Source organism: Struthio camelus, chromosome 15 (genome assembly GCF_040807025.1).
Source record: "Struthio camelus isolate bStrCam1 chromosome 15, bStrCam1.hap1, whole genome shotgun sequence".
Taxonomy (NCBI): domain Eukaryota; kingdom Metazoa; phylum Chordata; class Aves; order Struthioniformes; family Struthionidae; genus Struthio; species Struthio camelus.
The window spans coordinates 19,125,016-19,151,033 of NC_090956.1; the positions used below are offsets into that span (position 1 = coordinate 19,125,016).

The 26,018-nt window shown below is 53.7% G+C and overlaps 2 protein-coding genes across 3 annotated transcripts; both read right to left on the reverse strand.

Annotated features, from left to right (window-relative positions):
- Positions 1-818: 818 nt before the first annotated feature.
- Positions 819-4,585, reverse strand: MRPL28 (mitochondrial ribosomal protein L28). The gene is made up of 5 exons (XM_068909269.1): positions 4,230-4,585; positions 3,943-4,095; positions 3,460-3,594; positions 2,702-2,788; positions 819-1,522 (listed from the first exon to the last, which is right to left on the reverse strand). The coding sequence occupies exons 1-5, from the start codon at positions 4,515-4,517 to the stop codon at positions 1,445-1,447; spliced, it is 741 nt and encodes a 246-aa protein (XP_068765370.1). The 5' UTR covers positions 4,518-4,585; the 3' UTR covers positions 819-1,444.
- A 180-nt stretch (positions 4,586-4,765) lies between these two features.
- Positions 4,766-25,492, reverse strand: PGAP6 (post-GPI attachment to proteins 6). 2 transcript variants are annotated; one of them, XM_068909267.1, is made up of 13 exons: positions 25,343-25,492; positions 20,217-20,394; positions 18,366-18,573; positions 18,145-18,278; positions 17,483-17,748; positions 15,679-15,998; positions 14,825-14,918; positions 14,112-14,235; positions 13,165-13,301; positions 10,347-10,525; positions 9,494-9,640; positions 8,922-9,038; positions 4,766-8,412 (listed from the first exon to the last, which is right to left on the reverse strand). In XM_068909267.1, the coding sequence occupies exons 1-13, from the start codon at positions 25,434-25,436 to the stop codon at positions 8,116-8,118; spliced, it is 2,295 nt and encodes a 764-aa protein (XP_068765368.1). In that variant the 5' UTR covers positions 25,437-25,492; the 3' UTR covers positions 4,766-8,115. The 2 variants fall into 2 exon arrangements, with proteins under 2 accessions (XP_068765368.1, XP_068765369.1); XM_068909268.1 differs by lacking the exon at positions 20,217-20,394 and having other exon boundaries at positions 25,343-25,481.
- Positions 25,493-26,018: the final 526 nt, after the last annotated feature.

Below are 26,018 nucleotides of genomic sequence, written 5' to 3' on the forward strand. Positions count from 1 at the left end.
AGGCAGGCAGGCAGCACCCCAGCTTTTGCCATCTAGCTCCTCTCCTACAGTGCTGAGCCTCCGGCACCCATGTTCTGGGGACAGTATGGTCCCAGTCTGGCAGCCCCAGCAAGCCATCACTGCCAGTTAGGCGCTGTCCCACACTCCTCTGTTGGCTCATATATTTCTTGCCGGGGCTCTATCCTGCTCCCAGACCAGACAGCTACAGAGAAGTCTCCGGTTCTTCATGAAATGCCACCATGTAGGTCATTTCCCCCTCTACCTCCTCCCCAGCACCTAACACTGACCTACAGCAGCTCTGTGCCCACCCAGCAATTGCTCTCTGCAGCACACCCCTCTCAGATCTTTAAGGCAGAACACATGCTGAGAACTTCTGCTCCCCTGCAGTCCTACGCTTCACTGCAGAGGACCAGCCACACGCTGCTCTACGAGCTCACGTCCTCTCTCATCACAGATATTGTGGCTCAAAAACCAAGATGGTACTTTCAGCCTTCTGTGCTGAAGAGGGGGAGCACGTCTCATCCCAGGACACTGTTAAGAAGTCTCTTTTGGGAGCCAGCAGCAGTCCAGAGAGAGAAGGCTTATACAAGATACATCCTGCAAGTTCTGCGCTCTTCCCCCTGACCCTGCAGCTGAAGGGAAAGGGAGGACAGCCTGCTTTTCCTCCACCCTGAAACCCACTGAAGGGAGGGCCACAGAGCTTTACAGAGGATGCCAGAGAGATGCACAGTGCTGTTCACCAGCATGTAATTACAGTAAGTGCTCTTTGAGCTCTTCGGTCCCTTGTTGTCAGACAGGAGCAAAGGCTTGAACGCCCATTTCAGTTAAACTTTTAGCAATACAAAGTTTAAAAATTATGAACTTGAAACAAACAGAACTGGAACCCGAGGGGTTAGAGGGAGCAGTACAGCAGGCTGCAGCTGTGACTGGGGAGCTCAGCCCCACCTGCTGGCAGGCACCTGCTTGTGGCACGCAGTTTGGGGCTGTGCTTTCAAGGCACAACCACCTCTCTTCTGCAGAAGGGGGTTGGGGACCTGAACTAAGTTATACCACCACTAAATCTCACAGCCCGTGCTGCAACATTAATGAGCTGTGAATAGCAGATAAAAGTTTACTAGAGTTCCAGATATGCATTTTTCATTTTATATCAGGGATCAGGCTCTAAATAGCAGTCAACTATTTGCACAGCCAGGAAGAACTGTGTTAAGTCAGTCTTATAAGAACACCTTCAGAGCCCACAGGGCAGAAATTCTTTTCTCAACCAGCAGGAACGGTTCCTCATTGAATTTAAGCTGCTACTGTTGGACTGTGATAACTGCAGCATGCTCCTGGGAGCACATGCATCAACGTGGCCCTTTCCACACAAGTGTGGCTCTGACAGAAGATTCACTGAACCCCACAGCTTGATCTGCAGCAGAGAGTTGCTTCAAAGATTGCTTTTCTTCTACTGCTTCTGAAGTGCTTCTTCTTTCAGTTGGTTGACAAGCTCTTCAGCGTATACTTTAAAGAGCGGGACTGGGTCCTGGAAGAAAGCGGAAGGTAAGCTAGTTGAAAGGACTGAACCTGAGCAGCAGCAAGGTATAAAGTCTAGGAGTGAATAATTATAAGGGGTGGGGGGGGACCCAGGCTGCAACAACCCACACTCAGCACACCTGCATTACTAAACCATGGGGAACGGCCAGAAGCCTGGAGAGTATCTGTTACAGGGGTAGGAAAAATGAGCACCCTTGGGACCTTATGTGTCCTGGTGAGACTCGCAAACATCTTCATTCCACTCAAGACAACAAGAGCCCTTTCCCCTGCACACAGCCAGCCCAGGGAGCCAGTGCTACAGGAGTGCTGACAGGCAAACTCAGAGAGAGAGGGGCCAGGTTGTTTCAGTGGCTGAACAAAGCAGCACGCTGTGCTGCTCCTCCAGATACAGCTGCTGATCAGCCTGTAATTGCAAAGATTATAGGAATCTATAGGAATCTAGGAAACTTTCGTCAGTTTTACCAAGTTCTGCCTGTAGATGAGAATCAGCAATGACTCCCAGTAATCCCTTTCCATCTAAAAAGGCTTGCCTCCCTTCTCACGGTGCAATATATGAGAGCTGTACACACTGGGACAATATACTCGCTTCAAGAAGCTGGAGCACCACATGGTTCAGGTGCTTGGTGCCACCTCATGCAGTTGGTGCTCCTGATCTCTCTGTCCCTGCTGCAGCTGCAACAGGAGCTAAAAGCCTGAGGGGAAGCATCATCAAGAGACCTTGCCTCTGTCAGGAAGGCCTTTTGCCTCAGCAGCTACCTGGCACACACTCCCCTCTGCATTATTGCTTCTCACCAAGTAGTGAGCAGAAGCGACTGAGTCGCAAACTGAGCGAGCCCTAAACTTGCACCCATGCGTCTCAAAACACAAGAAGTGTAACGGAAGGCAACCAAACACAAAGATGGTCATGCAACAGTGGACAAATTATACGCCAACCCCACTAAATATCCCTCCCCCTATTTGGGGGATCTGGCTTTACAACACACTTGAACACAGCCCCTGTTTCACACGCTCAAGTTTAACTGAACTCAACAGGCTGCTCAGGAATTTCAGAGCACTACATCCATTGATAAGGAGTGCTTGGGCAGCACAGAAGACCAACTGGACGTGCAACCTGATGCAGCTAAGACACCGCTGCGTCCATAGGACGAGCACTGTCTCAGAAACTCACCTTTTTTTCTAGAAGCCTCTGTTTTTCTATTGCTTCTTCTAGACTCAGGCCAACCCATTCAGCTTCCTCTTCTGGAATCACAAATTCCTGTGATAAAAGAAGAAACCTGTAGTTTAATCTTTCCTGGTGACTAACATGCAAATCCTCTCTAGGACCGATTCACACAAACAGGACTACAGCCAAAAGACTTAAACATTGTTCCTTTGCTCATCCCATTTTTGGCAGCCAAAGTTCATTTTTCTCCTCCTCCCCTGGCAAGAGCCTTCTTTTCTCTGATCTTTCATGTGGATTGCTATGCCTCTCTTTTTATAGTTCTGTGGCTGTTTCTCTGCATCACCTCACAGGCTGCGGATGCTAGCCTTGTCTCTATGCTTGTTTCCGCAGCTGCACAAAGTTAAACAACAATCATATAAACGTAATGAGGGCTTCTCACGGCAGTGTCACTAAGAACGCCCCCTACTATGAGGGGTGCCATCTCTTACCAGTGCTCACTATAGACCTTCAATGACCTGGCTCACACCAAAAAGAGGGGCTTTTGTCTCCCTAAACGATCGGTAGCGAAATCTGCAGCCCACAGAGAAACAACAAAAAACCTTACGAGTAACCTTTAGGTCTTCTCCATCCATGCCCTTAAGCCTAAAACCATAAACATGAAGTCTGGCTTGCGCAGCACTGGGACGAATAGGACATGATCAGTCTAGACAATCAGCAAACATCAGCGTACATACCGGAGCAGGAACTGCACGTCAGGTACCCACCCGATACTTATGATAAATTGCTTCTCTTCTGGCAGGGTCGTCAGGATGCAGCTTAGGATCCTTCCGGGCAAGTCTCAGCAGCATTGTTCGCTTCAAATCCATCCCGAGCTTTGAGCACATATCTGCCTTTGGGGTCTGGAGGAACAAAGTCTGATGTTGATAAGTGTTTCTAACACGCTAGCTGCTAGGCAGCTGAGAGCCTTCCAGCACGCGGACAACACAGGCAATCTATCCCCACTGTACAGGCTCTAAGGGGCGAGGGGAAAAGACGGCCTGGGCTTGTCCTGCAGCTAACTTGCTCGCGATTCTGATCTTTAAGGCTGCGCTGCTTAAATCAAGAGCGCGTTAAAGACCAGAAGCTTTAGAGCCGCACTAACGCGCCAAGGGCGGCGCATCCCGCGCTCGGCCAGGGTGGCGCGGCTGCCGGCGGGCCCCGCGCAGGTGCCGTGGTGGTCCCCGCCGCGGCCGGCCGCGCGCTCTCGCCTTCAGGATGTAGAAGTCGAAGCCGTAGGCCTCGTCGATGAGGTCCAGCGTGCGCATGGTGACGGTGATGGTCAGCGTGGCGTCGAGGATCTCGCTGTAGAACTGCCGGTTGAAGAGCTGCGGCTTCCACGTCTTCGGCAGCCGGGTGGAGAGCTGGGCGGGAAGGGCCGCTCAGGAGGGCGGTACCGCTGCTTCCCGCGGCGCCAGCGCGGAGGCCGCCAAAGCGGGCCGCGGCGCGGCGCCCCGGGAAGCCCCCCTCGGCGGGGCGGGAAGGAAGGGGCGCTCACCTTGTCGTTGCGGGCGTAGCGGAAGCCGCGGATCCAGCCCTCGCCGCCCCAGAGCCCCTCGTGGGCGGCGGGCGGCAGGTGCACCGGCACCGGCACGTCCTGCACGCGCTCGCGCTGCCCGGTGCGCGGGTGGCGCCGGTAGCGCACGCCCAGCGGCCGCCAGTGCACGGGCGTGGGCGGCGTGTCGTCCTGCAGCGCCGCCAGGTAGTGCGCGGGCAGCCGCGCGCAGATGCCCTCGCGCAGCCGCAGCGCGGCCCACAGCCGCGGCGGCACCCGGTGCAGCGGCATCCTCCCCTCTCCCCGCCGCCGCTCCCGGCGGCCGCCGCGGCCGGAAGCCGGCCCGCAGCCGCCTCTCATTGGCTGGCGGGGAGGCGCCGCAGAGGCGGCGACGGCGGCCGGCAGGGGCCGCGCCGAGCCCGCGTTCGCCTCCCCCCCCCAGCCAGGAGGCCGCGGCCGCCGTTAGCTTTTCATTGGCTTTTTCTGCCCTACCTCGATAAGCCTAAAATCCAGCCACCTTAAGAGCACAATCTGAGCTTGCCCTTAAATACTACTACCTTTATTAAATTATAAAATCGTAAGCTGTAAAATTGACCGTATAAAATAATCACAAGTATTAACAGCAAAGAAAATCAACAAACATTTCCAGGACGTTGGCGTTTGCTCAGATTTTACCGGTAGTAATTCACAAAAATCTCCCCCCTCCCCCCCCCATACCCCTGCTAAAATTGTGTCATGCCCAATAGTAGCACGGGGAATTAAAAGCAGAATTTTAACAAACCAAAATAATCAATCCCAAAGCTTCATCTGCTTCACAGCATTGAACACCAGATGGGAAAAGGCCTGAAGAGTAATTATTGCTTTAGTTAGTCGATACGCAGCACCCTGGCTAAAACCGCAGCATGGGGTGGACGATAAGGTTGCGAGTGAACTACTGCAGTCCGCCAAAGGCCAAAGTGCTCAGTACGAACCCAAGGCGGGGCGGGGGGAGTGCCTGAAAGTGATAAAAGTCCAAGGAATCCCAGAGTGCGCCACGTCCACCCCTCCCGCGGTCCAAACCCAGCCGGGCCGAGCCGCGCTACCCGAGTCGCGGCCCTCGACCGGTAGCAGCAAAACGAAACCCAGGGGCAAAAGCCACCGGGTGACAGACACCATCTCCGTACAAAACCCCTGCCTCCGCGTTGCGAGGAGTAAGGGAGGCGCGAGCCGCCGCTGCCCCTTCCTGGCATCGCGCCGTGCCTCACAGTGACGGATACGCAAGGGAACGAGCCTTCGGCGGGGTGCAAGCGAGCGCTTTTCACTCACCTCGCACCCGATTACAAATAAATAAATAACACACAAGCGTGCAGAGGAAGAGGAGGGAGACAGAGGAGCCACAGCCCTGAGTGCCTGCAGACTGTAGTTTGAGGAAAACTTCAAATTAGGCAGAGGTTGGATTAACTGCAAGACAAAGTTAAAGCACAGAGCGGAGCAGAATGCAGGACGTTTTTTCAAAGCAGAGAATTAACCCCGTTTCCGGTAAACTAGGAGGCGCGTCGCTCATTAATAGCTCTTTCCCAAAAGTGATCTAAGCAGGGGCTCCATGGACAAGCTATGAGCAGCACAGGCTAGACTGTACGCGAGCAATATACAGCGCTTTGCTTGGGCGAACAGTCGCTTTCCCCAAGCAAAGAGATTAAGCGCCCTTATTCGCATCCAAAACACTCCCACCTCAGCCAGAGGGGCAAACCCTGGCTTTTACTTTCATAGCCAGAAGACACACATGCAGTATTTGCCACCAAGTTTCTGATCCCAAAGTAGGAGGATCTGTAGCAATGACTGGGGTCACGGTTATGTGGAAATGAGCCAGCTTGCACTGAGAGTCAGGCTGAAAGCTTTAACGGGAGGATAGAGCTGGAGGTAGAACATCAGCATCTCAGCTCTGGCCTGGGAAGAAGAGCTTCTTCCAGGCCTAAGCTGTTCTCCCTTGACCATCCACTACAGCTGGAATAAACAAGCAAGGAGCAATGCATTTGAGCCCTGATCTATATAATGAGGATGGGCAAAGACTACTTTCCCAATTGCCAAATTACTGTTTCTGCTGTTCTGCTCTGGCCTTGCTTCCTGATGTCTGTGTGCCCTCCAGTAAGGCCAAGGTGAGACAGATGCCCCAAAGGGGACTAGAGCTACCTCGTGAGCCAGTGGAGATGCTCTTGGCTGGACTGGGACACGACATTAGCCGGAGATCAGCCCCGACTCCACAGCAGATCCAACCTCCATGCAAAGGCACTCATGTTTGTTTAGACACTGGTTCTTCATGGTCTATAGAGATTCCTCCTCCTTCCTAGGCCCTGCAGGGTGGTTTGTTCAGACTTCACCCACATAAGCATGGAGGATTAGGAAGAGCTTGGAAACAATCCTTCTCAGGAGAGGGTCACAGACACAGCAACAGGCACTTGCTCTAAATCCTTCCAGTCAGTCTAACCACATAGGATCCCCCATTGCCAGGAGGAGGTGGGTCTAGCAGGCCCACATTCACTATTGCATGCATCCACAGCACTCATCTCACCACAGACCTTTGGCTGCACCAGGCACCAGCTTCACAGTCAGTGCGGAAGGAGCAGGGAACACAGAAGGGGAACACGGAGATCCAGCTCCTGTGAGCCACAGCAGCTTGAGAGCGGGGGGGGGGGGGCAGAGCTTGGATGTGATGCTCTATGCAAAACACAGGGAATGTGCTGGGGTGAAGCCAAGGTTTGAAGCGTACATTAACAAACCCACTGTAAGACCACGCCGCGCTCAGACTATTGCAAGATTTGTTGCATGCCTTGAGGCCAGAGCTGCTCCAGGGCCGCAGATTCCAAGTCTGCCCAGCCTGATCTCAGCCAAATATGGGCACGCAGTGAAGCTGTTGCTGTCCAAACAGGCAGGAGCCAGGGGCAGCTTTACCCACGTCCCTTGCAAGAGGGGCGTCACAGCACGTTACCAATCCAGCTGGAGTCCTGAGCAATTTTGCCACCTATGTTGCTGGGGCAGAGCTGCACATTTGCTGAACCCAGGGAAGGCAGGAAGACAATGAATACCTGAACATCAAAAAAGGGGGCACAAAGCAGCAGCCTGGTTCCTTCCAGATGAGCTAAGAGGGCCAAAATAAAACTTAAACTAAACCCTGCACTGCTGCATATTTTGCAGCTCTGGGCCAGATGCTGCTGATGCCTCTTGCACATGGCCCTCCCCTCCCCCCCCATTCCTGTCAAGTCTGATCCTGAATTCAAGCCCAAGTCCCAGCCTCATTAATCCCCTCCAGAATCAGGACTAGATAAGAGCAGCACCACCTGTTTCAGGAGAGGCTCCAGTCTTGCATTGGAGACGGCAATGTTTTCGGTGCATACTGAAACTAGCTCCCGCCCGTACCCATCAGCACCAAGGGTACTCTGCAGCATGTGCCCACAGGTCAGGTGCAGGGGAAACCTATTCTCTTAGAAAAGCAAATTCTGAGTGCAGGACAGCAGGGCAAATCCCTGTCCCACAGCCCTCTGCTAGCAAGGGTGAGTGCAGGGAAGAATGCAATGGCCAAAGCCTTGACTCCAGTGCCTCAGAGACAGAGCACGAGGGGAAGAAGGGCTAGCAAGTCCCCCCAGGGCCACGGGGGAGGTGGGGGACAGACTATTCCTTCATTTAGAACCACGAAGAGCCTGCTCCATCCCAGCAGAAAAGCAGGATCCAGCTCGTCTTCATAAGACAAGCCCACCTTCTGCATCTTTAAATCCAAGTCCAGCTACTGCGCTGTCCCAGCCAGTGAATGAGCATGTAACAGGATTGCCAAAGTGCTACGGAGGGGCAGCCCAGGCTGGCCTGGCAAAGAGCAACCCGACTAACCCTTCGCCTCTGTGACCTGGAGCCGAGCAGTTCAGGTCACAGCATACAGCTCCTCACGGTCATTCTGGCAGATCTGATAACGACAGGTGAGCTTCTGTGACCAGGCCCAGGGCTTCTTATGCTTGTCCCGAGGTGGGAGCAGGAAAGCAACGCTGCTGGCCACCAGCACATGCCAAATGCTGTGGGTGTAGTAATAGTTCTCATTGGTTTCCATGAATGCATATACTGAGATGGCGATGAAAGCCAAGGTGATCCCTGGTAGGAGGTAGAAAACCCAGCGCTTCCATGAAGAAGGGTAGCAGTGTCTGCGCTTCACTCCATGGTAAACCTGAAGGGGTGAGAGTAGAGATGGGTAAAGCAGCCAGTCACAAGCTTATGTAAGGGAAATAGGCAGCGCTGCTTGACCTGGGAGCACCTGTCAACCAGCCAGTCCTCACGGCAAGAGGGTACGCTTGCTGTCCCTGGGGAAATTCAGCCTTCCCCCTGCTTGGGCCCATCTCTTGTATGCAAGGCCCCATACCCAGCTGCGGCACCAACGTCCAGCACAGGGGGCAACGCCAGTGCCAGTGAACAGCCAGCCACTAGGGCATGACGCTCCAGCCACAGGTGTGTGTTGAATAGGAGCTGCAGCAGCAGGCTGAGACCTGTCACCAGGGCTTTTCTCAGCTACTGGAGAGATGGAAGGTAAATTCCTTGCCCTGCTCTCCCTCCACTAGGGCATTCCAAGGAGCTCAACCCCTGGATATGGATGGGCTGGTGTCTGGGGCCCACTCTGCTACCACTGTTCTCTGGAGGGAAACAAGGGGCAGCAGCTCCTGCCTGGCTCCTATTACTCACCCACGCTACAATCATGATGATGAGGGCAAAGAGGCAAGGACCCATCATGTTCCACACCCCTCTGCGGTCCAGCTGCAGAGACATGGCAATGAAGAGAGTCCCCAAGACGAAAAGGACCTGCAGGTGAGACAGTACCACTAACATCAGGAGCTCATCTGATGCCAGAGCACAGCCAGCCATGCCAAAGGCTTAAGGCAGGCAGGACCTCATCTCCCAGCTGCCCAGCACTGCCTGCGTGGCTCAGGAGCAGCACCTTCAGCATGAGAAACCAGAGGACCCACAAATCTTCCCCCTCACCCTCTTTAGGCCCAGTCCCAACAAGCACGCAGGTCATGGGCCAAACTCTAGGGATAAAACAACCCTCTGGTTTAAAAGTCAGAGCAGCACCAGACGACAGTCTTTGAAAGCCAAGGAGGGCTGTCTAGGGAGCAGGACCACCTTGGAGGCAGCACAGGAGGAGCCGCTGTACAGACTGTGCTGTTAGAGTGCTGCCACCAGGGGGCACGGCATGGCCGCCTGCAGCTTGGCTGGCTCAGGCCTGCGTGGCCCTGCAGCAAAGACCCAACACTCACATATTTCAGAATCTTCTTCACCCGGGACATGCACAGGATCGTCACCCAGATGGACACCACGGAGCCCAAAAAGTCACAGTACTGTAGTGTGTCATAGTCCATAATGCACAACACAGCAACGCCTGGCTGGTCACACGCATGGTAGAACTAGAGCCGGGAACAAGAGCAGAGGCTAGCATGAATCCAGCAGCTCCACACACCTTTCCAGGAAGGAGATGCAGGAGAAGAGCTAAGCCCATGGTAGCCAGGATCCCTCCTGGAACTGTCTCCATAAAGCTCCAAACTACAACGGCACTAGGGAAAGCAGCTGGAGAGCAACCATCAACCTGCACCTTCCCAGCAGCAGGCTGAGAGCTCCTAGGACAGCATCCCTCAGCTCAGTCCTGGTCCTCTGAGGGAGTCAGCAGCACCAGACGTGTAACGTGACAAGGAGCCCCTGCGTACATTCAGCAGCTCACCCCCACTCAGGGAGACAGAGCAGCGTGCTCCAGCCAACGCAGCTGCCTGAGTGCAATTCAGGGGCCCAGAGAATGCTCCACCCATTAAAGCATGGGGCAATGAAGGTGCATAGAGCTCCAACTCCGTCTCAGCTCCCCAGAGTCCCAACCCCAAATGTGAGCACCCACAGCATGGGCAGGAAGAGCCCAGTGAAAATAACACTCCTGTTGAGCTCTGAAGGGGCAGGACATATCCATTGAAGTGCTCACCCAGTGATCCCAGAAGCTCCTCATAGAGCTCCAGGATGGGACCCCTCCACCAGGGACCTCAGTCCAACCAGGCAGGACTCACTTCCTGATGCTCAGAGAGAGTGCAGTTGGTGCTGTCAGGGGAACTGACAAAAGACAATTCTTACCGTGGAAAAGAACATGGTGTAGGTGTAGACAGAGGCTTCCACCAGGCAGTAGCGATAGACAGCAATCACGATTGCTGGCAGGAACATGAGGTTACTCAGCGTGAGAAGAAGCGTGGCCAGATTCTGCGCACTGACAGACTGGGCCTTGGTATCATCCGTGCAGCTCCATCCACTCCAACCTGTGGAGCAGAGAGGCCTGTGTATGTTGCACATCCTGCTTGTCCTCCCACACCACCCAGCAGAAGCTAGGGCTCCTCAAAAAGAGGCAATCACATCCTAGGACTATCCCCAGGCCTCCCTTCCCCTGCTCCAGAAGGCAGGGCATTAGAACGAGGAAGGAGGGACTCACCTATCACGCTGGGAGCACGCCAGGGGCCCACTGTTCAGGGCAGTTCACCCACAAGCATTCATCTTCCCAAATAACCCAACCAGTATTTATACAGACCAGGTGATTTTCATAGTTTTGCTGTTTGCAGTTGCTGTCTAATGAGCTCTGCTGCCACAGCCCCTGTTGCCCAACTGCTCCGTCAGCCACTCACATTCATAGGACACACTTGTTACGTGTTGCACGCTCTGCTGCAGAAAGTGGCTGGCCCAGACTCCTAAACCTTGGAGGAACCCCAGCAGAGAGCCCAGTCTGTGCTCTGAGAAAACCTCCCAGGTTTTTCTCACGTAACAGGGGCCATTGAATATACAACATGGGCCTGCCCAGGCTAGCACTTACTTTTCATCGCCATAGTAACTCAACACACACTTTCCTTGCTGGCAATAAACACTTCAGGTGTTTCAGCTGTTTGGGATAATGCTGTAAGCTGGGTGCAAAATGCTGCAGAGAAAGATCCCTACAGATCCCAGAAACCAGGGGGAGAATGATCCACAACGAGGAAGCCACTAGCCTCCTGTCCCACCTCTTGCTCCGAGCAGGGCTGACTGCAAAGCCAGATCAGGTTATTCTGGGCCTTGAGCAGCTGAGTTTTCAAAATCTCTAAGGATGGAGGTCCCACGACCTCTCTGGATACTGTGCAAAACTGAACAACTCTCATGGGGAAAACCCATTTCCTTACATTTGGCTGACATTTTCCCTGCTGCAACCCGGGTCCATGACCTCCTGCCCTTTCCCCACGTCCATCTGAGAAGAGCCTGGCTCCAGAGTCCCTGTAACCTCAGGGATTACACCCTCCTCTGCCTCCTCTTCTTCAAGGTGACCAAACCTGCTGTTTCAGTCTCTCCTCCTAGGCCCTGTGCTCCAGCCCCAAACATTGCAGCAGCCTTTGCTGGGCTCTCCAGTTTGTCAATATTTCTCTTGCACAGGGGGTCCTCCAAAAGCCCCACATGGAGCCTCACGAGTGCTGAGTAATCACTTCCCTCAGCCTTCTGGTTATGCTCTTGCCAGAGCAGCTCAGGATGCAAGCAGACCTTCAGGGCCACAGGGGAACTCTGCTGACTTGTGTCCAACCTGCTGTTGACCACTCAGGTCCTCTTCTGCAGAGCTGCTCCCAGCTGGTCTTTTCCCAGCCTGTGCTGATGTACAGTGTTGTTCTGTCCCAGATGCAGGAATGTGATGAAATTCATGAGGTTCCCATCAGGCCATTTCTCCCATCTGTTGACATCCTGCTGAATGTCAGGCCTGCCCTCTGCCACTGCAATCAACCCCCCATCTGGTGTCATCCATGAATGTGCTCGTCATTGAAGAAGTTGAACGGTATTAGCCTCAGTACTGACCCCTTGCATTTACTCATACAATGTGGATGATCCTCCTATTCTGTAGCCAGTTCCAGGAGAATAATTAGTGACTGGGAGTTCCTTAGTGCTCCTGATCCTGCCAGGACCCTGCTCCTGGGGCACTTGGGGGAGCGCCCAAATCTGCTTAGCATCCATCCCATTACAGTGCTGCTAGAAACAACACCTGGATGGATACCCAGTCACTCTGTCCCTCTTCTCCCTGCTCTCTGCCAGGCAGAGCCTACAACAGACTGCTCTCCCCAGTGTATTTCTGGGTCACAAATATAGAGGCAGGCCATTTTGCTCCTAGTGATTCAGCAGAAAGCTGTCCTTAGCCTGATTCAACTTTTCTCCTGGGCTGCTCTGTGCTTCCCAGAACCTGACGCACCTCAGCGAAATCAGATGCTGTTCTCCATCTCGCTACCAGCCCAGCCACCGAACTGCTGCAGACAGCAGCGACATCCTGGATTGAGACCAAAGCAGCAGAGAACCACGCTTCGCCTTGCCCTTCTGCAGAGAAGAGGTGCAAGTATTTGTCCAAGCTCAGTGGAGCTATCATCTTCCCTATTCTAGTGACCCCCCCCCCATCTTTTCATTTCACTATATAAATAGAGATGCCCCTCAAGAAGGAATGTCTGTGTTAGCTGCTGAGTACAAGGGTTCGCTTGTGCACTGACTCGTGGCAGGAGACAAAGTACCATGGCAGAGCACACACAGGGATTGCCAGCCCAGCTTCACTACATCCTATATCAGCACTCTATGTAATAAACTGCCCTGAAAGGCCCTTGCTCTAACACAGGCATTTTCAGGCAGCCCTGCTGCCCTCCCGACCTCTTTGGAGAGGTGCTTTTGAGTATCCCCAAAAAAGCACCCGTTTTTGAGGGGACTCAAAACTGGATGAGAAACAATCAATGCTGCCTGCCCAAAAAGGACTGCGAGCACCACAGGTATGGAGGGCAGGAGCTGTGACTCCATGCTGTGTCTGGCAGGCATGGCAGGTCCCAGGGTCCCACGGTCCCCTGCCTGCACTACAGCACAGAAGGACGTGGCCTCCCCTTGGAGCAAGTGCCAAGGGCTCCTAGGAAAACACACTCACCAGCTTTACAGCTACAGCCAGCGTAGAGGTAGCCATGTCTTCTCAGAAGACTGCACTGTCCATATAGCCCACAGTCATTGAAGCAGGGGGTGAGGTATGCCAAGATGGTCACTTTGGCTTCTGCGTTGTTACATTCACTGCAACAAGAGGAGACCATGTTGGTACCCTGGCCTGCATGGGCAGCCTTGTGCTGAGGGAATGCTCCTCTCTGGAGGGTCTGAGACTGCCTGGCCTTGCTGTGCCCTGCAGTCGAGCCACTCATGTGCGCAAAGGCTTCCTGCCATTTTGGCATAGGGATCCTATCACTTCAGCCAGCAGTGGATCTGCTTCATTCCTCTTCAGAGGCTGGAGGCAGTTAAGAGCACAGAGTCGGCTCCTTCTCCACTCAGTGGGCCAAACCTGTGCGCAGACAGGTCTGAGCTCTTCCTCACACCTCCAAAACAGGTAACCGTGACTGGTCCTCAGGCCCAGCGTCTGCAAGCGCTGTTTTACAGCGTACGCTTAGCCACTTACACGGAAGCCTCACCAGGAAGGCAGACTGCTAGACCATGGGCACAGCTGCCTGCGTCTCAAAGACTTCCTGAAGGAGTAGCAGCAGCATTTTCATTTACAGCACAACTCTTTCCACAAAATCCATCTGGGTAAGCGGCAGCCCATCCAGGCAAGTGACAGGCTCTGTCACCCCCATGCAGTCAGCGTTAGAGATGCCAGCTCAGCATCAGAAAAGCTGCTAGAGGGCCACAAGAAAGCAAGTTGGCACGGTCACCTTCCCCCAGGGCCTGGCTCTGCAGCCACAGCTTCACTGCTGCCAGGGGAGAGGACCCCATGGCACAAGGCAGGACAGCAGGAACAGGGGGTTGGTTTTGTTCATGTTAGTCAACGGCAGCAGGACCTGGAGGCAAAATGCTCTGAGCCAGCTCCAAGACCAAATGACACACCAGACTCACCCCTGGCCCTTTGGGCAGATGAGCTGCAGGGAAAGGAACCAGTCATTGGTCTCTGGGTAAAGAACAATCAGCATTGCTTCTGTGGAGGATGCACTCACGCTCAGAGGGTAGCCCTGGAAGAAAGCTTCAGAAAAAGAAGGTATTGTTATACACCAGGACAGGGGGAGAAGAACCTGCAGCAATCCCAGGCTGAGACCAGCTGCAGAGGAAGAGGGTACTCCTACAGCCCTTTACTCCCATCCCTGCAAGGCACTGGGGGTGAGGGAGAAGGTCCCTGCTCTCAGAGACTCTTGTTCTTCCTGTCAGTTCAGCTCTCAGCACCTGTCTAGACAGCCAGTGAGTGCATAGAGCACATGGAACAGCCATGGTTTGCTGGGTTAGTCCTCCAACAAAGAACTCGGCTTTTCTGCACACCAGCAAGGCCCTGAGCATCCCAAACCTCCCAGCCAAGAAGGCTGGAGGAGCCCTGGTTGGGAATCAGACCTTCCTTTGGTGGAGGCTGACTCCTGGTCCCAGACTAGCATCTGCACACCAGCACTCCTGCGCAGGTACCAGAACTGAGTGGTCAAGATCTCAGGAGGGCTTGTGCCAAAATCAGCTTCACCGAGACACCCTCCCAAAGGACCTGAGTCAGTTAATAGCTTGTGAAACCTAAAAGCAAAGACCTAAGACAGTATAGCTGGGCTGGCAGTGGGTGCCAGGGGCTCTCATACCTGTGCTGCAGTTCTGTGTGGTATTGAGGGACAGCACTGGTGAAGCAGCACTCACACAGGCTAACACAGTGGCATTGGCCAGGCTCAGAGATGTCTGTGCAAACAGAAAAGCATCCCAGGTCAGAGAGTGCCTCAATATCGCTCCCCTTGCACACCCCTCACCTCCTGGGCTATCCACGCCCTACAGAAGAAGCAGGTGGCGTTAAATCCTGCAGATCAAGGTCATCCAACAACTCACCAGCTCTTTCTGGACAAACCTGCACCCACCTCAGCCTGTACCATCACTGCATTATGTGCTTGCTGAAAGGCATGGAGAGACATTCTCCCAGTGGGACTGCATGGGTAGATATGCCCCCAGCTGGGGGGTTCACACTAGCTCATTGCTTCTGCACAAGCACATGGTGGCCCTGCTTCAGCCCTCAGGGAAGCACTGTCTCATGTGGTAAGCTTCATTAGTCAGGATTTCAGGGAAAGGGAAACGCTGAAGGAATCTGAGCATCAGTGACTCGGGCAGGAACGTCCCTGGGTTTCCCCAATTAGTCTCCTCTCCTAGCGGCAAGGCTCCAGGTCCCACGGAGGAGATGGTGAGATGGCTGCTTTCCATTTTCTCTCCTCTGCATCATTGCTTCCACAGGCCAATGAGCTATGGCATTTGAATTGGAACTGGCAACTGGGACATGCTAGATGTGGCTAGAAAAAGCTCACAGTGCTTTGTGATAGCAGAAAGGAAAGGGAAGGGAAATAGCCCCACCGATACCTACAACCCCTGTAATTTGCTGACAAACTAGCCTGAGAGCAGGGACAGACACCGGCCCCACAAAGAGAAGGCAATCACATAAATAAGCCTACTGCACCTTGTTAAGCAGAAGATTCACCACAAGGGAACCCCCGCTGTCCATGCCAGTATTCAGGCCAAGAAGGAGGAGGGTGGGGAAGATGGAGTACACAGGCACACTGGGACCATTCAAGAGCCTGTACCGCACAGACACAACATCCAGGTCCTCACGAACGACAGGCTGATTCTGGACACAGAGACTCCTCTGGTCGGATGTGTTGTGTGAAGCCTCTCCTGCAGGCAGAGCAGGGCTCCCTGCGTTACCTGGTCTGGCACCATTTTGGCTCTGGTTCAGACTGCTGAAGTTAAGGAATGAACTGGTACTTCCCAGTTTGCAAGCTGTAAGGGGGGTGGGGGAAGAAGAAAAAAAAAAAGGAAAAAAAAAAAAAAGAGAAGTCAGTGCAGCCAGGACTAGCACTGCTCAGAGGCAGGGTGAGCACAGAGAGACAAGACGCTCCTGCAGACTGGGCCCCGGCTCATGGAACTGTAAGAGGAAGCACCACCCCAGCTCCCAGAAACTCACTGTGTGTGAGAGTCTCTTACTTGGTTAAGAAAGGGCACAACTCAATTTCATCTGGGCAATGCCCCAGCGACTCGATACTTTCAAGTGAAAGCGTAAACTGGGGGGTATTTCAGCTGGTTCAGGCATTGCAGTACTGGTAATAGCCCCTGAAGGATACCATCTTTGCAGGCAAACTCTAGCATCAGCATCCACAGCCCAGGACACCGATAAGAGCCAGAGAACTGGTACAGTGGATGGAAACAACCTGGAGCTCCAGAAAAGCAATTGGGAAGCAGAAGGGGAACAGGAGAAGGGCTGAATCATAAAACTGTATCACTGTATCATAAAACATCAGCATACCCAGCAAGCAGGGGATATTCACTAGCCAGCAACAGCGTGAGGGCTCAGCACTTACTGTCCCATAACCAGCAGCTGCATAAAAGGCTCTAGCAGTTCACCAGACCTGGGTACGCAAGGCTGAGCAGAAGGGGTGAACGTACCCGACACCAGCTATGGGCACGAACCATAAAGCCATAACCACTAAAGCCAGATATGACCCTTGGAGTCTCACTGTTGGAGCCTGCCCAACACTCCCAGAGACTCTAATGCTTCTGGCACTGATGTCTCCTCCTCTCTAACACCTCTACTGCTATTGCCAGGCCAGGGATGAGGCTCTGCTTGGAGGAGGAGACAGCAGAACTCCTAGCAGGAGAAAACTTAAAAAAAAAAAATTTACTTGGTGAGATTCCACAGGTCAGCACAATTTCACAAGCGTAAGACTCTAAAAGTCAGAGATCACGGTCACGTTACAAGAGGATGCAAAGGTGGCTACCACAGCCACAAGGACCTTGTGAGCTCCTCAGACATATGAAATGGTGCCATCCCCTCACCACAGCCCAAGATGTAAGCCCAAGTACACCTCCGAGAGATGGTTTCCAGTCTGCAGGCTCTTACTGACAAGCCAATCAATAGTCAACATAGAGTCTGGCACTTCTACCCAGAACTATTCTCCCCACCAAATTTTAAGCCAACCTCCGCTACCCAAACAGCCTTTGGAAAATATCAGTGGTTCAGAGACCCTGAACTTTTTTCGGGAATTTCCAAAACAGGCAGCTCCAGGGACTATCCCTCTTCAGTGAATATCGGAAGCTACACATTTGATCCCAAAGCAATAACTAGAGCCCAGCCCTGAATGTTATGCCCAGACAACCAGCATGCTGGGGAATGCAAGCCACTGGTCACAGCTACCCAAAGGCCCAAGAAAGGCACAGCAAAGTTCCCCATGTTCCTTCATATGGGGCTGGAGAAAGTGGAAGCCCACCTGTGAAAGAAGCCACCATCTCCACAGACACATCGGCATTGGCAGTACCAAGATTCTCCACCATGATCTGCAGCCACTTCTCCCAGGGGGGTGAATCCAGGCCCAGGCTACAGTTTACATTCCCTGTGCAGGTGAGGATCCTCTGGAAAGACTGCGGCAATGTGATTGAGCCCAGCACTACCCGCACAGTGCACGCTGTCTGCCCACTCGTCCCGCAGCTCCGCAGCTCAAACCACATCCTGGCGGTGTACTTGGGAACAAAGACCCTGCAAGAGGAGAAACCAGCAACTTGCACAGCTCATACTCGGGACACAAGCCAGCGATGACCCACCAAGGAGTCCCAGGGGCTTTACAGCAAGAACTACATTGCCCTAGTTTGTGTTGTCAAAATCCTGCCCATGGGTACTGTCTCTAAGAACAAATTCATTCCTGCAGTTAAACCTCTAAGACTACCTAGAAGGAGTCAGAGCAGCGCCCTCACATGTGCTCCCCACACAAACCCTATCCTTCTACTGCAAGGAGCTTGTTAAAGAGGCTCAGAGACCTGAGCTCCAGAGCACAGTTCAGCCCAGGATGGAAACAGTGGCTTACCCTAAACAGCACCAGCCGGAAATCTGACCCCCCTCTGGCCCCGAATCTTTCCGGCCGCTGCTCTCACTCACTTGACATGCAGTGGTTTAGCAGGCGAGACGACGGTTTGTGGCAAGGCAACACCAGGCTCCAGAACAGGCATATCAATGAGTCTAAGCACAAACATATCTGGCTGAAACATATAGGTGCATGGGGTGGAGAAACCCTGCAAGAGGGGAGAACAGAGCGGTCAGGTATGACAAGACAACACCGGACAGAGTATGCTGACTGAGACCCATGCTGTGACCCTCACCTTCACTTCAATTCTACCAGCGGCCTCGGGGAGATGCGCGGCGATGAACCAATCTCCTGCAGCAGGAGCGGTAATGTTCACAAAGGTGTTGTTCTGCACAGCACTGCTCAGAGTCATACTTATGTTATAGGAAGGACGGACGGTTGCATTGGCAGGAAAACGAGTGCCCAGTGGATTAATGACAGGTGGCGCTCCATAGCGAAAGTGCCTGTAGAGAAACCAGGATGCAAATAAATCAAGGGATGCAAGTACATCCTGCAAAATAAACTGGCATACACATCATCAGTGGACAGCCAGGCTGGTCTGAGATTAGAAAGGGAGCTGGTTGGGAACAACTCACATTTTCAAGTGGAGCACAGACCGTCATTTTCATCTAAAAATTGAGAGAACTGGTTGGTAGTAGCTTATCTTGGATTTATTTAGAGATTGGTTTAACTTGCCTGCTTATTAAGATAAGGATTTACATGGTTCCATCAAGCCTGAAAGCAAATTTCCACAGTGCTTACTAAAGTTAAGCTCCAGTCACAAGACTTTTTTTTTTCCTTCTTTAAATCATCAGCAAATTCCCCATATAGCCAGCTAAGCTAAATCGTCAATTAAGAGCTTTCTTTTTATAGCTAAGACCTGCATCTCTCCCATTTCCTCCCCTAAGGAGGAGGGCAGACAGTCTTTAAAAAGACACTTACCATGGAAGGCCTGTGCGACCGACTTTAGTACACGGGTATTTCTTTCAAGATAAGCAGCCTGAAGTTTGAAATACTAGAAAAAGCAGTCAGCTAAGTAATACATGGGATATTTATTTGGGCAGCCAATTCGGCGTATAATTTGTTCCATTTCCAGACTACCGGAGTACAGCAACAGACCAAGGGACGTAACAGGTCCAGCAAGCAAACATTACAGATGATGTGTTAATAACCCACCTCAGCTTAGCTGGACTGATTTTCACAATATTTTCTTAAGTTATCATTTAGCTCCTGCCTTGCCCCTCACATCTCCAAACTATTGGCAATGCTTTTGGGAAGTAGAAAAATCTGTTCAAGGCTGATCTGGAGCAGCAAAGAGCACAGCTCTGTGCCTAGGACAGACCAGCTGAAGCACAAGCCAAGCAACAAAGTTAAGCTGCTCTCAAGACCCCTACATAGCAGGTCCCAGACACATAAGGTCTCCTAAAGATCAAAGTATCTCCAAGGAAATGACCTTCCCAGGAAACTTGGAACCCTCACAAGACACCGTTCAAAGTCTCAGTCTCCACATCAGCATCTCATCTCCACATCCTTGTAAGTTCTTTGCCTCAAGTCCTCCAACAACTCAAGTACTGCTTTGGGCAACATTTGATTCACTGGCATTGAATTTGCCACCTTCTAATGTTCTTGTGTCATTAGGATTTAGCGTTCCTTTCTCATCTCTGCTCTGCACACAGCTCACGCTCCTTAAAGAAATGCTCCCAGTCTCTTCAGCTCCTCTGCACAGGGGAGTTTATCCCTGTCTCTGGTCAGTCTGGGTCCTCTCAAGCCCCCTGCATTTCTGCCACATCCTTAGGCACCGCGCACAGGATCCTTTCAGAGGCAGAAAGGGCCAAGAACACCTTTGCTCAGGACCAGCAACACAAGCAGCATTTCTAAGGCATCTCTTAAACATCACATCTGATACACAGCCCCCAAATCCAACAGTAACATGAACATGAAATGCTCCTGCTTGTTTAAACACAGAGATCTAATGCTAGTACAACACTAAGAAACTATGCATGCTGCAGCTGGGGAGCAGACACACACCTGCAATTGTGAGCAACAAAGGACCAGAGAAGGGCAGGAAAGGTCACACATGCAAGCAAGGGCACGGGGATATACGTACACTGTGACCTCCATGCTGGTACACTCAGGTCCTTTTCCCCTGGATGCTTGCAGGAGCCAGCGAAGCAGCACAGTGTCTTCTGGCACATGGAAGTGGAAGAGCTTGGCATTTCCATACCAGCTGTAGAAGGACAGCTTCTGCGCACTCTGAGAGAAGTACTCAGAGACATACAGCGAGTCTGAAAGGCAGAGAGCACAGCAATTGCTGGGGTGACTGCAGGGGGCAGGTCGCAGGTCTAAATCCACTTGCAGAAGCACATAGAAGTTTAAAGTCGGCGGAGAGGAGCCCTTATGTGATTTTGATTTCTCAACCCAATCCCACTAAATACTTGTGATGTTCCTCAGCAGAAACACAGACAAAGTTAGGACAGAGTAGCCAGAACTGCCCACATCCTTACTGCCAAGCTGTCACCTGGAGTCATAGAGCATGAAAAAATGCCTTAGCCTCAGTCTGTGAGATGTGCTCTGAAGATGACGGATCACCCCCGAGGGACTGAGAAGGAGGAAAAGACCAGGAGGAAAAGTTGATGGCACAAGAGAACATGGTGGAGAAAGCAGCAGCACAGTCCCAGAACCTGGGGCCAGTAGCACATGGCTGGGGTGGGATGAGGAGGGTGCAAGGGGCTTTGGGCTCCACATGGGGAATTCACCAGGAGTTCATGGCGCTGATAGACAAGAGCTGTGTCCTGTTCTCTTTCTGCTGGGGGCATGGGCTGGTGTTAACATATATACTGCACAACACACTGTCTTCCTGTGACATGCAAAATGATAAAAGCCCACATGCTGCAAACTTAACTTAGCTTTCAGGTACACCTTCCAAAGTCTGAAGATTTTCCTACGTGGAAGGAAGGCCATATAAATAGTGACAACAGGCCTAGGGTAGGCTGCAAGCTCATGCGAGAGGACAATGGTCATTCAAACAAAGTGCCATCAGGACTAACTAGGCCCCCCATCCATCTCTGTCCCCAGCTGTACCTACAGATCATCCCTTGCCTGCAGATAATTTCATGTGCAAAATTATAGCAGTGTCATTTGGTGTCAGCAAGAAACCAGACTGCAACTCAGGGAGAGAAAAGAAACATCATGCCAGGCTTAGGAAGGCAGCAAAACTGCACTAAATTAAGTGAGACAGCGTAGCCTAAGCCTGTCTGCCCAGCAGAAGATATGGCTCTTAACACTCAGCAAGGGGATGGAAGAACGTCTTTACATCTCTACTCAGTCCTCCCAGGTGCTTCCTACTCTAAAATTCTCTCAACAGGGAGAAAGTCTGGTAGCTTTTGAATTCAGGTTCCTCATTTTGATCAGCAAGCACTGCTTAACTTCCCTTCATCTGGACACCGCTCAGTGTTTTGTGTGGGAACACACAGGACCCAATTGAGTTTGCGTAGGGCACCAGAGCAGGGGGAAAAACAGTCCTCAGGCAGAACCAGAGCGTGTGCCTTGGGAGGTACTTTGGTGCCAAGAGGAAACTAACCCTAGCAAGAGCTATGATTTGTGCCCCAAAGCAGGAAGCATGCTGGCCTGCACCCACGACACTGCAAAGACACAGGAAGGGTAATAATAGGTTTAATTTCTTGGCAAATTACCAAGCTAAAACCTCCAAAGGCATTGGAAACCCAACAAAGAAAGGAGGAAACAGGCAAGCAAGAAATACCAGCCACACAGTCTTCTCTTCTGCCAACATACAAGCCAATAGGAGAATTCACTCTTCAAGGAAGAGCGTGTGCTTGCTGAACGCCCAAGCCACCTCGCTGCATATACTGCTTCAGCCCCACATCCATGGGGTCCAGCAGACAGAGCAGCACTTAGAGCTACAGGAGGTCATACAGGAAGGCTGAACCCCCTGGGAGAGCAAGAGGTCTGCTTGCAGGGCAAAGCACGGCATGCGGGCAGGGTCCTTACACAGTGACAAAAGCAGTCCAGCTGTGGTCCTCAAGTCTACCTATGCCAGCAAAGAGCAGATGCTACAACAGGGGCTTTTCGAGCACAAACTCTTTAGCTGTAATGCCAGTACAGCGTGCGGGATATCACAGAAGAGCAGAGATGGGAATCAGCGGCAATACCCTGTAACTGCAGTCATCTTTCATGCATATGGAAGGGAGCAGCCTTTAACCAGCAGCTTCTATGCGCTCAGCTGTGCTCTGCGTGCACATTGCATGCATGTTCACTTCTGGAAACCCACAGCGGTGTTTGGTACAGGCAAAAGAGAAGGGCAGATACAGGCACAAAGACTGATTAGAGCTGGGAGAGCATTGGCACCGCTCAATACAACAGGCTGTATCAACCTGAGCAAGGATAAGCCTTTCTGCCAGTGCCTGCCCTTGACACAACCTGCTCTGCTCCCACTGGCTGTTAGGCTCTACATGGCCAATACACAGAGTTAGCACCCATCCAGCAGGTCTTTAGGCAGGCTGAAACACCAGAGGAAGCTGAAGTAGTACTTCTTTCTGGGAAGAAGAGGGCAGGCAGGTTGCAAAATTTAAGAAGCCAAGTGATCAGGAGTGATGATCACTCCTGATGAGCATGATAAACCACAGCCTGTAGCAGTTGACGAGATTAGCACAACAGCTGTTGGTTATACCAACAAAATACCAGCACGGACAAAGTCCAGTAACAAACACCTTCACTTGGAGATGACCTGCCAAGCCCCTGCTCACAGGCTTTGGTATGCTGGGCACCTCAGACCTGCATCCAGAGGATAGAGAAGTTCACTCCCAGAGCACCCTCAGCCTGGGTTGAGGAAGAGAGACTACAGGCAGATTAAACTGCACATCAGTAGAGAAGAGCCAGAAAGACAGGTCACCGAAAGAGAAGCATGTGCTCCTGCAGCCTATTTGCATTAAGGGAGCGTTTGGTAGTATTTGCTGTGCTCTGTACATATCTCAGTCTCTACCCTGTTCAGTGTGTTCAAGGACAGCACCAGTTGGAAAATCACACTTGACTATCTGACGATATCAAATAAGCCTTCAAAACTGAAAAAGGGAGTGGTGATATCTATATGGGAGAGGATGGAGACATCCATTTGACATTTAACAATACCCTCCTCCCGAGAGCAAGCAAGTTCCAAACACATTGTCCAAAAAAACAAAGCGCTTTTAAGAAAAAAAACAGGCTAGGGTAGAATCAAAGATGCACAGAGCAGATACATTCTTTGAATTTCAGAATAAAGAATAAAGAGCCACCTACAATAGCCTGGACTCGTTCATCCAAAAATTATCTCATGCTAGTTTTAGAAATGCTAGCTTGCCTGCTGGTTTCAGGGCTCCCCATAAAACTGATTAGGCACCCCTTTAAAAGCAGATTCAGATCTCTCTGGAGTTTCAGAATTAAGTGGGGGAGCCAGCACTTCCAAACCCAGCAGGCTCAACCTTGCACAGAGATTACGCCATGCAGCAGCTTTAAAGGTACTCACAGAGTGTATGAAAACTTCTGTGACAAGCTACACAGACGGCAATCAGCCACATCTTGCCTCGAGTCAAACTATGTGGCAGGTTGTTTGGCGATTTATTATAGAACAGAAGCCACATTCCTTTAATCTCTGTCAAAAACTGAGCCTTAAAAGTCCTAGAAACAGGACTAGCCACTCTTCTGGAGAGGAGCGGACTTCACCTGCGCGCAGATCTAACTCTAACGTGGCATTGCCCTCGCTGGCAGGACGGTGCCAAGAGAAACCAAACAACACACCTCAAACACAGGGTAGCTTTCCTCAGGGCTGGGAACCCAGCTAGCAGGATGCCAGAGGAGGGTGGGCCTGGGGCAAAAGGACGTCTCACACTGGCTCCATTAGCTGCCTGGAGCAGTCCACGTTGCTGGAGTTGTTTTGCAGACAACGAGGAAGCGCAGCATGATAAGCATGATCAACAGTTAAAGGAGAACCACAGTCAGCATAAGCCTGCGTCTGCGATGGGGTGAAGCAAGGGAACAACCCCACCTCCCCAAGCTTCCTCAATACCGCACCCACCTGCCGAGTCTCACGAGGGTGAGGCACGTCCCCTGGACAGGTCCCCAACACAGCTTCCGCCACATCGCCAGCGGAGCTCTGGGCACGCCACGGCAAACAGCAGCCTCCCGCTCCATTAAAACTAGCAAACCCTCTCCCGGCCCACTGGGGCTCCTGCCCAACCGCCTTGACATACTCAAAGTATGTCACAAACCCAAACGGGACAGAAGTTCTGCTTGGGTTCAGGCCCTGATCTCGCTGGGAGAAAGAGCCACGTCTCTCCTTCGTCGCTCCACAGCGCCTAACACAGCTGGACCGAAGCGCTGCTCCGCCACAGCGTGGGAGACGTTTAATTTACAGAGCCCCCGTGCACCAAATTACTCCAGAGCTCACCCAGATCATCAGCTCAGCGCAACCACTGGCACCGAGCTGAGAGTTTTAAAGCAGCTCTCTGGCCCGTGCTTCAGACACAAGCCTCTGCCTCCTCCACAACAACGCGGTCGATTTTCCACAGACGTCTTTGCCCGTCCTGGGGAAGCTGGGAGCCCTGGGGACGTAATCGCTGGTCTTCAGGGGCTCCCTCTTGTAGAAGCGCCCCTCACCCAGCCCTGTCCCTCTCGGCGTCCCTCCTGCCGCGCGCCTCCTCCTAGCCCCAAGCGCTGCCCTGAAGGCCGGATTCACAAGCGCCAGGCGAAGCTCCCCGCTGCGGCCACCTCCACGTGCCGTTCACCCCTTCACCGCCTCCGACGAAGTTCGCTTTCTTCCCGCGGCACGACGTTAGGCTGCGGGGCCAACGCAGCGCACCAGCGCGCGGTGAGCGGCCGCGGCGCCGGGCTGCGCGTGGCCCGGCCGGCTGCCCCGCGCCGGACAAGGCGGCCTGGCTCCGGCCGGCTCCTCGCCAGGCCTCGGCGCGCCGAGGGCTCACAGGTGCCGGCCGAGCAGCCCCGGCCTTGCCTGCCGCACACGGGCCGGGCTAAGGTGACCTTCACCCGGCGGGACGGGCTGCTCCAGGCCCGCGGCCCCGGCGGGAGCCGGCGACGGACGGTCCGAGCCACCGCGGAGGGCCGGCGGCCAGCCCGCCTCACGCCGCCCCGGCCGGCCCCGGCCCGCTCACCGGCTCCGCCGCAGCCCCCAGCCGCGCGGGGCTGCCGGGCCGACACCCCCCCCCCGGCCCCGCCGGGACTCACCGGTGCCGGTGCGGTTGCCGCGGCCGGCGGGGAGCGCGAGGAGCTGCAGCAGCAGCAGCAGCCGCCGCAGCGCCGCGCCGGCTCCCCGCGCCATGGCCGCCCGTCCGCCCGCCCTATCCCGGCATCGCGGCCCGCCGCCGCCGCCGCCGCCCGCCCCGCAGCCCCATCGCCGCCGCCGCCGCCGCCGCCGCCCGCTTCCGCCGCCGCCGCTCCGCCCCCCGCCGCCGCTCCCCCCGCCACGCAGCGCCGCGCCGCGCCGCGCCCGCCCCGGCGCCCGGAGCTCCGGGCCCTCTGCGACCGCCCGGCCCCGGGGAGCCCTGGGTGCCGGGAAGGGCCCGGGGACCCCCGTGGTCCTGGGGGAGCCCTGGGTGCCGGGAACGGCCCGGGGACCCCCGTGGTCCTGGGGGAGCCCTGGGGTCCGGGAACGGCCCGGGGACCCCCGTGGTCCTGGGGGAGCCCTGGGGTCTGGGAACGGCCCGGGGACCCCCGTGGTCCTGGAGGAGCCCTGGGGTCCGGGAACGGCCCGGGGACCCCCGTGGTCCTGGGGGAGCCCTGGGGTCCGGGAACGGCCCGGGGACCGTCGTGGTCCTGGAGGAGCCCTGGGGTCCGGGAACGGCCCGGGGACCCCCGTGGTCCTGGGGGAGCCCTGGGGTCCGGGAACGGCCCAGGGACCGTC